At 38.2% G+C, this 13,215-nt stretch overlaps 1 protein-coding gene across 1 annotated transcript in view; it reads right to left on the reverse strand.

The window, feature by feature from the left end:
- The window catches only part of LOC148347720 (vesicular glutamate transporter 1-like), a 34,257-nt gene extending 21,373 nt beyond the window's left edge, over nt 1–12,884 (reverse strand). Inside the window, exons 1-3 of the mRNA XM_088324198.1 lie at nt 12,679–12,884; nt 12,488–12,607; nt 1,788–2,040 (exon numbers count right to left, since the gene is read on the reverse strand). Of these exons, the coding sequence (XP_088180324.1) occupies nt 1,788–2,040; nt 12,488–12,549 (315 nt within the window). The 5' untranslated portion in view covers nt 12,550–12,607; nt 12,679–12,884. The remainder of the gene's footprint in view (nt 1–1,787; nt 2,041–12,487; nt 12,608–12,678) is intronic.
- Nucleotides 12,885–13,215: the final 331 nt, after the last annotated feature.

Here is a 13,215-nt window from a genome sequence, read left to right on the forward strand (position 1 = left end):
CCGCGGGCCAGATCAGGCCCGCTAGGGGATTGAATCCGGCCCGCGAGACAACAATCAGAGAAGCGCAAGAGAAAAACAAGCTGCAGGTTGAAATATGTCGACTTGGTGTTGCCAAAGAAAGGTGCCTCGAACAAAGACACTGTACTTGTATTTCTTTCTCTCTCTCTCTTTCTCTTTTCTCCACCTCTTTTCTCTCACTCTTTCTCTCTCTCTCTTTCTCTTTTCTCCACCCATTTTCTCCCACTCTGTCTCTGTCTCTTTCACTCTCTGTGTCTCTCTTTTTCTTTTCCTTTTTTGCTCTTTGTCTCTTTTTCTCTGTGTGTCTTTTTAACTTCTTTTGTTCTAACTTCCTTTTTTCCTTTTCTCTCTTTTCTCTTTCTCTCTTTCTACCCTTCCCACTTTCTTTTCTCTTTTCTCTCCTTCCGTCTTTCTATTTCTCTTTGGAGTTCTTTCTTCCACTCCCTTTCTTTCCCCCTCTCTCACGAATTCTCTTTTTCACTTGTTTCTCACGCTCTCTCCCTCTCTCTCTTTCTTTGCCCCGCCCTCTCTCTTCTTTTCCCTTCCTCTTTCTCTTATTTCCTTACCCCTCTTTTTCTTTCTCTTTAATCTACTAGTCCGACCCCCGACAGAATGTTTGTTCTATCGTGTGGCCCCTGAATTAAAATGAGTTTGACACCCCTGTAATAAGCCCAACTGAAGGGTTCACCTCAATGAGCCCCCTTTACTCACCACCAGTGTTCCCTCTAAGCAATTGCGCACTGCTCGCACATTCTCGGCGCATAAGAAAATCGAGCCAGCGTACAAAAATCAGGGCTCAAAATTGCTAATTAAGAAGCAAATGAAGTCAAAGTTACAGTGCATGAAGGTAAAAATACACGGGTTCCCCTGACGTTGTGTCCTAAATGCGGTATTTTGAAGTCGAGTCGAAGTCGAACAAAGTTGAGTAAAGTTAGTAGAGTATGTTCAGAACCGGCTTCTTCGGCTCGGCTCACTAAAAAGTGTCCTAAACGGCTCTTCAGGTTGTTTTTGCTTCTTTAATCCCACCATGACCAAATATTATGTAAAATGATGCACAAAATGACTTAATGGAAGGGGGGAAATAGAACAAAAAAGAAAAAAATACCAAAATGAAAAAGTAATGAAAAGCTGAGAAAAAAAGAAACAAAAGGAAGAGAAAAAAGAAGGAAAAATTTAGAAAAAAGCCAGAAAAAAAGAAAAGAAAGAAACGTATGAAAAAAGTAAATAGAGAACAAAAAGAAAAAAGTAACAGCTTGGAAAAAATAAACACAATGAGATTTTTTTTAAAGGAATTAAAAAAAAAAGTAGAAAAAAACACAGAAAAAAGAAAAAAAATGTTGTGTTGCATTCAAATAATTTCCAATGATATCAAGTGAATCTTGTTGCCAACATTGTACTTCCACTAAAAAATGTGATTAAGTACAGTTCTGTATCATAAAACCGACTCAATAAGCCCCCAAAAATGTTAATATTATGCGACAAAATATATCAGGAAATAAAAAGAAATGGATATCTTGTGAAAAAATTGTAAGAACAAACGACGTTTGTAGGCAATAGTACATGAGTCAATTCATTCAAAAGAGAAAAATCATTTTGCATTGCCGGAAACTCAGCAAAATGTAACTTGATGTCAAGTTTTGGACATGTTTGATAATTAATTATCTTGCCACACTTGGGATTATGGTTGCTCACTGTTGTTTCAAGCGTTGCTCACAGACTTTGTGTGAACGCTCAGACCCGTAAGGAAAACTACAGGGAACATTGCTCACCACTATAACCTCTTTGTTGTCCCTGTAGACGGTGTGGCTGTTGACCATGCTGACGATGGCCACGCCGAGGTTGCAGCGAATGCCGAAGGAGATGCAGAATCCGATCCCGGAGAGAATGGCGATGATGTAGCGGCGAGGGAGGCCGAAACACGTGCAGTCCACTACCGGTAACTCCTTCTCCGCCAAGAGCTCCGGACGACCCTCCGCCGACAGCTCGATGGTCTCGCCGTTCTCTTGTTTCTTCTCCAGAGCTCTGTCGATGGGATTGTAGACCAGGTGTCACCACAGTTTTTGGTTAGCGATTAGCGAGACCGGCTAACAGTTGACGGGGCACCATTTCGTGTGGTGTGTCTTGGGTAAGTACAGCCTAGTGTCACCAGGGTTGGGTAGGGTTACTTTAACTGGATTACTTTCAATGACTTTTGGATTACTCCAACACCAAATATGCTAATAAAAGACAAAAGAAACTAAATAGGAATACAATGATGACTCACAACACGTGGTAAGCTTTCTCTCCTGGCTTTGATCTCTTTGATCTCTGGCAAAACGAACATAAAATGAAACAAAATGAAAATAAATCCAAACAGCTTGCCGACATCATTTTTGCCCTTCCATGTATTCCGTTACTCCCCGAGCCTGCACAAAATTGAGTCATTTGATTGATATTTAGTTTCTTTTGTCTTTTATTAGCATATTTGGTAGTGGAGTAATCCAAAAGTAATTGAAAGTAATCCAGTTAAAGTAACCCTACCCAACCCTCAGTGTCACCTACCCTTCTCCTGGTCGGTTTTTGGAGTAGGGGTTTGCTGCCCCACATGAAACAGTACCATAACCTGTCAACCTCCACGGCTCCGTGCCCGTACAAACTGTCGTATTTTCCCTCACAAAATACAAAATAATCTTACACCATTTTTTTTTCGGAATGATGCATGATGGGAAATCCCCAGGTAGCATCAAACCGCTGGCTTCGTTTGCAACGAAAAAAACGATACCGAGATAGAGGCTACCGCGGCAAAAACGTACAGAATGACAGGTATGCAGTACTGATCTCCATGATTATCAGTAACAGGAGAAGCCTCGTGATCTGACTCAGATCCAGCACCTTTACCACCTGGTAACTGTTGTTTTTCGGTGTGAAGCGTCATCCTACTCTTCAGAGATGGTCTGAACTTGAGCAGTTTTTCGCGGGACTATAAGCAACTATCTGCCGTATTGTTGTCACGGTTGCCATGGCGCCCAGTTGGCCCCGCCCATGGACACCGGCTGAGACGCGTTGACTGATTGCTCCTTGGGAGTACTTAAACGCGGTCCTTTGAGCTATTAGTTGTCTGAGCGTCTGTGATACTTCTGTGAAACTTCTGCAAGACTCCTGTTAAACTCTATGGAATGCCTAGTCTGTGAATTTCCCTGCGTTTGATCCTGTTTAGTTTTTGGCCTGATTTGTTTGATTTTTACAACTCTTTTGTTTGGATTTCAATCCACTTTTGCCACCATCGATCCCCGGATCGAGTGTGCGCGCATTCCTCTTCTCCCCAATAAATTGGGAGTACGTTACGCGATTGGGTTCTAAATTCCCCTCCTGCCCCGGTTCGTGACAATTGTGAATTTATTATAAACAAAATTCAGTATTTTTATCTATATTATGGGTTTTTTCTTTGTCATTTAATAACATATTTTGGTATTTTTCATCTAATCCCCTCACCCTGCCCCAAAGCCCTGCCTCACTGGCCTTGTGGGCAGGGTGCTTCCCCCAGGCTTGGGAGGTCTCTGGTTTGAGCCTCGGCCAAGTCATACTTAAGAATTACAACACTGGCGTTCCGCATTAGGGGTTGGAATTGGGGGGTTTGGTCACCTATTGACTCCCAATGACCGTTGTTGCGAAATATTGGTTGGGTTGAGTGAGGGGGCTGGGAATCCCCTCCTTTATATCAATCTCCCAGAAAGAGTTTTTTTTGACTCTAGCCACCTCCCACTAGGAGGAAATATAATACATACATTTAATCCCCTTAGGGAGATTCATTTTCACAGACTTTACCGGGGGGCGGGGTACAGTCAGTGCTGTTGCAGCAGAGCGTGCGCCAAATGACCAAGTACTAACCAGGCCCAACTCAGCTTAGCTTCCCGAAATCAGCCGTTCTCAGAGTGGTATGGCCGTAAACAGCTCGAATTGAAAGTAATCAAATTACATTGCTGCAAACACCGAAGACCAAAGCTAATGAACTAAAAAGCATCAATGTTAAAGATCCTTCAAATCCGAATGAGAAAATCAAAATGAAGCGGATTGGTTTACATTTCGAAAATACCATCATGTTACTACAATGCTGTTACTATGTTATTATTATTACCATCTAGTAGTTATAAAATTTCAATTGAAATAGGCTCAGTCACTAAAACACTATACGATTTACAAACATAAATCATAAATAATGTCGGAAGAATGTATCAATGTATTTGATTTATATATGATTTCCTAGAAATTCATAATAAACCAATACAGGTGAGCTACATAGGTGATCTATAGGGGCTACCTAGTGCCCACGGGCACCATGTTGGTGACCCCTGTTATAGATAATTAGCAAAAGGAAGGAAAAGGAAAAGGATAATTAGCATGTCATAGTGGTATCATTACATTTCAGGCAAACCTTTGTTATAGAACAGGGGTGTCAAACTCATTTAAGCTCGGGGGCCACACATTAGAACAAACATTCTCTCGGGGGCCGGTTTAGTAAATTAGAGAGAAAGAAAAAAGAGAGAGAGAGAAATAAGAGAAAGATAGGGCGAGAAAGGTAAAGAGGGTGGGACAAAAAAACAGAAAGAGAGACAGAGAGAGAGAGAGAGAGAGAAAAGAGAGAGAGAGCATGAGAAACAAGAGATAAAACAGAAATAATGAGAGAGGGGGAAATAAGAGAAAGAATGAAATCCAAAGAGAAATAGAATGAGAGAAAAAGAGGAGAGAAGAGAGAAGGAGAGAAAGAGAAAGGGGAAAGACAGAAGGGGAAAGCAATAGAGAGAAAGAGAGTAAAAGAAAAAAATGAAGAGAGAGCAAAAGAAGGGAAAAAGACAGAGAGAAAGAGACAAAAAGGAACAAAGAAAGAGAAAAAGACAGAGAGAGTGAAAGAGAGAGAGGTAGAGGGAGTGAGGGAAAAATGGAGGAAGAGAGAGAGAGAAATACAAGTGCAGCGTTTGTAAGAGGCATCTGGCTTTTGCAACATCAAGTGGACCTATTTCAACCTACAGCTCTCTTTCTCTTGCGCTTCTCTGAGCATTGTCAAGCGGGCCGGATCGAATCCCCTAGCGGGCCTGATTCGGCCCGCGGGCCGCCTGTTTGACACCTGTGTTATAGAACATTATTTGATTGGTTTGGGTATTTTTTTCTATATAAAAAATTATAAATATAACGAATCAAATGATAATAATTTTATATATAATCATAATATATAACAGTAATAAGTTATAATTAGGAATAATAATAAATATATATGTATAATTTCAAATATAAAACAACAAAGTGTGGATGAGTACAATTATTTAAAAAGAAAATTTCAGAAAACTAAATAGATTTCAATTAATAAATAATTGATCATCAATAATTAATTCGAGTACTTATGATAATAAATCAAAATAACATAATTTATACTATTATCTTCACCTTAATTAATGCGTTTATTTTTCTTTTTTCTTTTTTTTTTAACTTTTTTAAAAACTTAAAAAAATGTATTGATACATTGTCAAGAACCGGAACAGGACCCAAATGCGTGACGTTTCTCACACAAGCTTTTATTTCATGGGAAATGGGGAGTCATGCACGTTAGGCCGCGGTCTGGCGTGGTAAGACAGGAAGCCAGAGACCGACGAGATCGATACCAATTGCCAGAGCTGATATCAGAGAGATGGGGTCGATACTGGACAGGACGGGACAGACAGGATTGAAATTGAAACAAGATATACGGGAACAAAAACTGGAGAGAATAATAAACGGGACAAAAATAGACTGGAACGAAACTATAAAAATATATTAAACAGGACAAAATAAATGGGAACAATACTGGACGGGAAATACCAACAGGACTGAGTGAGAGCACACGTGTTGCGGGGCAGAGCTTCGTTGACGGACTGACAAAGGAAGAGTGAGAGCACTGAGCTTAAATAGAAAAAAAGCCAATCTGTCTACGAGCCGCAGCTGGCGCCACACGGGCGTGGCCAATTGGGCGCCATGGCAACCGTGACATACATATTCTGTTTTTTTATCAATATTATTTTGGAATATTGTATTTAATTTATTAGTAAAGGTTTACTGAGGTTTTAATGTTACTTTAAAGAAACTATGCAGGCTATTTATTTATTTGATTAATTAATTAATCTATTTATGGAACGAGTTAAATTATTACTGTAAAATGTCCCATATTTATATCATATTAAAAAATTATGTACTATATGTATTTTGGAAAAATATACTAGAGACCAATATATTAAGATTCTATTTGTGTGTTTCTATTCTATAGGAGTCACTAGGGGATGCTATAGTAAGTTCGATATTTAATTTCCTTGCTTTTTCACTTTCTTTTTGCGGGAAAAAATATAGTTTTCTTTTTTTGATTTCAGATATGTCTTCTCTGCGAGGAAAACATGTAGGTGGGGTGTATTTTAGCTCTTTTTGTGTACATATTTTGACGTTCCCTTTTGTTAATTAGTAGTTATTGCGGTTTCGGTTTTTTGCTGTTCCTAAATCAACATTATTCATTCGTTCATTACTGATAAAGAGTCCAGTGTAAACAGCAAAATGTTTCATAGTAGTTTTATATTGTGTACATTTACTGTAGTAGTTTTATAGTAAAACTTTTAAGGTAAGTTGAGATAGTAAGTTTGATTCTTAATCTCCTTGTTTTTTAATTTTCCTTAAGTGGGAAAAAAAAATTGTTTTCTTATTCTGATTTTGAATACATCTTCTCTGCAGGGAAAACATGTAGGAGTCGTGTATTGTTCAGCTCTTTTTGTGCACATATTTTGCCGTTCCCTTTTGTTAATTAATAGTTATTGCGGTTTCAGTTTTTTGCTGTCCCTAAATCAACATTATTGATCGTTCATTACTGATAAAGAGTCCAGTGTAAACAGCAAAATATTTTATAGTAGTTTTATAGTATGTATATTTACTGTTTTCTTGTAAAACTTTCATAGTAAGTTGCTATAGTAAGTTCGATATGTATTTTCCTTGTTTTTTAATTTTCTTTTTGCGTGAAAAAAATGTGTTTTCTTATTCTGATTTTGAATACATCATCTCTGCAGGGAAAACATGTAGGAGTCGTGTATTGTTTAGCTCTTTTTGTGCACATATTTTGCCGTTCCCTTTTGTTAATTAGTAGTTATTGCGGTTTCAGTTTTTTGCTGTTCCTAAATCAACATTATTCATTCATTCCTAATAAAGAGTCCTGTGTAAACAGCAAAGTTTGAACCCTTTGAGTGAGGAGTCTTGCCAATAAAGTATTAATAGATTCTCAAGTATGAATTATTAATACCTCTGCATGCCTTGAACTATTTTTGTCTTTCTCGCTTCTTTTTTTTTTTTTTTTTACTTTTCAAACCTGAAAGCTTTTTTTTTTTTAACACTTTCGGTGCAGTTGTCTAGCATCCTGCTGTTAACTGCATATAACGGAGAATCTATATTAGTCCTGTTTCAGTAGCGGCAGTTGGCTCATTTTTAAAGGGACAATGTGAATTATTTGACAGTTATATGTCGTAGTGCGATTGAAAACAAGTGCTAAATAGCTCAAGGAAGAATACAAACTACGGAGGCTGAAAGTGACCAAACAGCTCGATTTTTCTTGTTATTTTTTGCTCAGTGTTTTGCAATGTTTTTGTTTTCGGGGGTACCCAGAGCAGCAAGATGGCTGAAGTTTATGTCAGCACCCTCATGATATGTAGAATAAATGCAAATTCTGAAACATACGAGGATTTAAAAGAAATGCACATTTATATGGTAGTTATTATATATATATATATATATTTTTTGCTTATTATCGAAATTATTATTTTTAACTGAGTGACATTTTTACTATTAGAAGGCACTAAATAATACATCCTGTCCCTTTAAGTTTTTGGGTTGGATTGATTATTTTGTGTAATGTTTTACAAAGCATCTTTGGATTTTTTTTTTTTTTACAAAATGTTTTATGCCATATAAAATATTCATACCCCCCCAAAAAAAATTAATTAAGGCGAAAAAATATATATTTTAAGGTGGAAAGCTGGAATGAAATATCTGAAAAAACAAATAATAAATAACCAGAGCATTTTATTTGTAAATAAATCTTTTTTTTGTATATCTTAGGTGTTTCGAAACAACTTAGATAAAAGGGTCCATTTATGAACAATTAGACGACAAGTTTACAGCACTAAAAGTTTTGCAACTGTGTGTTTTAACTTGTCCAATTTTTTTAGACGGTTTGAAAGAGTTGTAAATGTTGAACTTCTCTTTCCAGAAATCAAATCAATGATTGACACACTTGCGCGTAATTGTGCGTAAATAGGGTGCGTAAAAAATAAATCATCATCTTGGGGTTTAATTTGAATACACAGTGAATAGCTGCGCAACAATCTGTTTGCTAACCAACGTGTCAATTATCATTTCAATCAGTTACCACTGGATGAAGATAGTCGGAGCTACCTTTTATCAAACAATTCCCTATTAGCTAATGCGAGCTCTGGAACGTAAAAAAAAGCCTGCTATTAGTGTCAATCAATAGGTCAGAGCCTAAAGCCTGTATTGAAAATAATTTTACGAGTCTGTTTTTTGTATACGGGGGTAATTATGTGGCAAACCGTACGAATTATGATAATAAACATCCAACGATGCAGGAATGCTTTTAGGCGGATTTTTTTTTTTTTTATCTGTCGGCATTATCGGGTGTTTTGGTTGGATTCAATGGACAGTCCTGGGTAAAATGACTCAATTTTTGCAGAATATTTATTCATCAGCTGACTTCCTTGGGGACTTTTAGGTGTGCTATCACGGATTTTTAGTTTTCGGTAGCTTGTTTTAGACTGATCGTGAAGTTTCTGTGATGAGTACATTTTGAATCCCAAGAGCTGAAGCTTTCCAATGACATAGACGTGACGTATTTTTGTGACTGGAACGGTTAAGGGGTTTTGAATATCTAAATTAGAATAGAATAGAATAGAATATACCTTTATTGTCATTGTTACAAAATGGGTTAACATATTGTGACAACAAAATTGGGCATGACACTCCAGTTTCACACATTCACAGTGAGGTAAAAAAGCCAAGAAGATAAAGGAACAGAGAAGATAAGGTTATAACACAAAGAGGATAAGGTTATAGTTATAATTTACACAAAATTTACACAAGAAATGTCGGCATGTAGGATGTTACATACAGTTTGGTATCGTAAGGGTTTGTGCAATATGCGTTTGGTGCAAAAATGGTCGTCATAGTGCAAAAAATAGTCAACAAAATTAGCGAATTTTCATCAAAAAAATACCGCCTGTGATTCAAAAAGTCTGCCTACCCCTGGGTTAATGTATGTAGAAGCATTTCATTGTAATAATGCAAATATTTTCACCGTATTTTCGGCCTGTAAACTGCACCAGTTTTTTTAGCTGCACCTTAGAGTAGGGAAAATACGGTACTTGAGCATAACGAGGCCCCCGTTGACTTAAGGCCGAACGTGGCGTGCAACTTGGAGAGCCTCACGCACGAAAGCGAGAGCGGAAGCGTGGGCCCTAATCCCGGGGCCTGTTAAAGGCGGGGTTAGCTATAACGTTGGGGGAGGTGTTAGCATCAAGGTGCACGGGCCCTGCGGGAGGATTTACGTCGCTGGACAGCTTGCAGGAGAGCGAGGCTATTTCTGGACGGGATTTACCTGTTTAGACACTAGATCAAATCCCGTAACTCAAAGGAAGTTCATCCACAACTTGAACACGCCCACTTTGGGTCGGAGATCATTTCCTACACGTTACAAAAGTTTGAAGCCGACCTGACGATTGAGAATGAGAATGTCACTATTTAGGTTTCAAATGATAGCTATGATATATTTTGCCCATATTAATCTCTTACTTCTGTTGGCCAGTCTGAGATGTGGCTTTTTCTTTGCCACTCTGCCTCTTGGGCCACCATCTCAGAGTCATCTCTTCACTGTAGTTGTTGACATTGGTGTTTCACAGGTACTATTTAACCAAGCTACTAGTTAAGGACCTGTCAGGCGTCTATTTCTCCAAACTATAGACCTTATTGTACTTGTCCTCCTGCTTCTTCTCTTTCTACTCAGGTTCGAGCCTGTTTGTACTTAAGGGAGTAGTACACACCGTTGTCAAGTCAAGTCAAGTCATTTTTATTTGTATAGCCCTTAATCACGAAGAGTCTCAAAGGGCTGCACAGGTTATTACACAGACTATTTTTCCAGACTATTATTACATCATCCCCTGATCTGGAACCAACATGAGGGCAAGGAAAAACTCAAAAACCCCAACATGAGGAAAATGAAGAAACCTTGAGAAGGGACTGCACATGTAGTATCCCCTTCCAGGATTACCAGACAGCAAAGGATGTTGCAATCACAAATAATAGAGATATTGTCCACGAATTGTTCAGGTTTCTTGGCAATTTCACACATGGAATAGTCTTCATTTTTTAAAACAAGAATAGACGGTTGAGTTTCACACAGAAGTTCTTTTTTTTTCCCTGGCCATTCTTAAGTTCAATCACACCCACAAATGTGACACTCCAGATACTGGACGAGTTTAAAGGAAGGTGAGTTTTATATAATAATTATAATACGTTGTACATCGAAGCACCTTTCAGGACACACAAGGTCGGTGTACATATGATAACAAACAACAATAAAGAAAGAATAAAACAAGAACAAAACAAGCAAGTAATAAATACCCAATAAAACACATTAGAGTTAAAAGGGACAGTGTGAGAGGCAGATGATCAAGGATAGGCAAGTTTTGTGAGTTTTGAGTTTGGATTCGAAGGTGGACAGGGTGGCAGAATTTCGTAAGTCAGGCGGCAATGAGTTCCAGAGCTGGGGGGCAGAGCGGCTGAAAGCTCTATCGCTTATCCAACCAGGTAAACTGTTTTAGCTATGCTTACATAATTGTAAAAGAGGTTTCTAATAATCCATCAGCTTTCTAACGTAATTAGCAAACACAATGTACTATAAGAGTACTGCAGTGCCGGTTGCTGGGAATGGGCCTCAATACACCTTTGTGGAAATTGTATTAAGAACAGATATTTGCAGCTAAAGTAGTTATATACCATATACCTTGCCTCAGACATAAAGGGACAATGTGTAAATTTAAAAGAAGTCTTCTTAACCATATTGAATCAAAGCGTGTTTAATTTCAGCCTGCAGAACAGTTGAAAACCACAATTTTATCGATTAGCATTAGCATCGATGATTGTATCTTCGCTGACATGTGAAAAAACGGATCTACGAAATTTGTTTTAGTCAAATCAAGTCTTGTTGATTTGTATAGCCCCGAAACAGAGTCTCAAAGGGCTGCATCCCCTGATCTAAAACCTACATGTGGGCAAGGAAAAACTCAAAAACCTCAGCATGAGGAAAATAATTCCTTGAGAAGGGACCACACATGAGGTAATCCCCCTTCAAGGATTTGTCAAAATCATTAAAAGGATGAAAAAAGTATCAGCTTGAACTAAAACCACCCAAACATTTATAGATTTCCATGTTATAATGAGAAATAAGGAGGGGAGAGGAATAAGTAACTGAACTTTATAAAAAAAAAAAAAAATCACACAGATGGGAAAACGCGGTATTAGTTTTAACTAAAACTACCAAAATATGTATAGGTTTCCCTATTTGGATGACGATACCATCCAGTAAATGACAGAGGGGAGAGGAATAAGTTACTGATCTTTGTTTGAATCACACTGATTAAACTAACTAATTAACTAAAATCAACCAAAAATGTATAGTTTCCAAATATAAATGAGGGCATTATGAAAGAGATATTATGACTACATAAAATTCTTCCGTCTTTTTTTTTAGATACCTAAAAATTTAAGACCCCTCAAGGGCAGACAATATCGATATCGGCCACCATTTTGAATACGGGTATCTTGATATCGAAACTGATACCATGATTTGGGATTTTGCCGTATTGGTCTCAATGTAGAACTTCTAATATCAATTTGAGGAATCATCCGATATCGATTCGGAAGTCCTTTAGGAAATCAGTTCTTTTACGAAACTTTTGACGTAATATTTTTGGTTTTTGTTCTCGACTCTAGCCACTTGCCACTAGAGGGGTATGGCTCTGGTATTTAAATATATATATATATAATTTTTTGGGGGGGGTTACTTTTTTATTTAAAGAATCTCAAATTCGCCTTCATTTTTTCACCTTTTGTCCTTGAGCCTTCGTGGCCGCATTCGAATGAATTATTGATGTCCGTTTCCCGAGTGTGATACTTAACATTGAGCGGCCGTGCAATGGAGAAGGATGAAAAATGACGGTGTGGGGGGCAGGATATCGATTTTTGAGCGGATATTTCGAAATAATTGCGCAGGATTTTTTTAGGTGCATTTTTTAATGTTCTCACTTTCTTTTGTGGTAGATATCAAATAATCGAACACTCGTGGGATATCAGCACCTTACCTAATCCTATTTATAGATGTGTGTGTTTTTATACAAAAGTAATCCATTTTTTTAGTACATACCCATATATTTTCCCCAAAGTTTTGGCCGCCGCGGCCTTAAATCTGTCCGGCCGGATTTCCATCCTCTTTGGTCCAGCTCACGGCAGCTTAGTCCTGTCTCCAACTACCACATCCAAACTTCTAAACAAAGAAGAAGAAATATAATCCCTCTGAACTACAAAAAAAAGGCGATTTTCAAATGAAGAACTCACCTCTAGCTCCCTTGGAGTAGAATGGAATTGAAAAACATCCTCAGAGTGCGTTTGTCCGTCTCCTCAAAGTATCCAAAATGGAGAATATGAAATATTTTATGTCCTCTGGAGGCGGGATGCCCCCAGGAGGCAACTTTGGACGGGATTCATGGCTGGAGCTCCGTATTCTGAGTCCAGATTACCGCTGCCTAATCTCCCCGAGTGAGTGGGACCAATAGAGTGAGGCGCAGGTATGTCATAAAACCCCTTCTCCGTTATCCCCCCGGGCCACTAAGTGGCGCGCTGTTCCTGGAGTGCATCGTGAATGGACAGAAGGGACGCAAACGGGGACAAAGGAGAGAGGAAGCGAGCACCGGGATGGGAAAAGTTTGGATGATGGAATATAGACAAAAGAGAGAAAGATAAGAGAGGATTGGAAAAATCAAGAAAATAAGAGGAAGAAATCAAAAGAAAGGGAGAGAATGAAATAGAGTAACTAAAAAAAAGGAAAATAAGAGACAAGAAAAAGAAAGCTAAATAGAGAAACCCCAAAAAACA

Source organism: Urocampus carinirostris, chromosome 19, assembly GCF_059441175.1.
Source record: "Urocampus carinirostris isolate Australia breed hairy pipefish chromosome 19, RoL_Ucar_1.0, whole genome shotgun sequence".
In the NCBI taxonomy this organism is placed as follows: Eukaryota; Metazoa; Chordata; class Actinopteri; order Syngnathiformes; family Syngnathidae; genus Urocampus; species Urocampus carinirostris.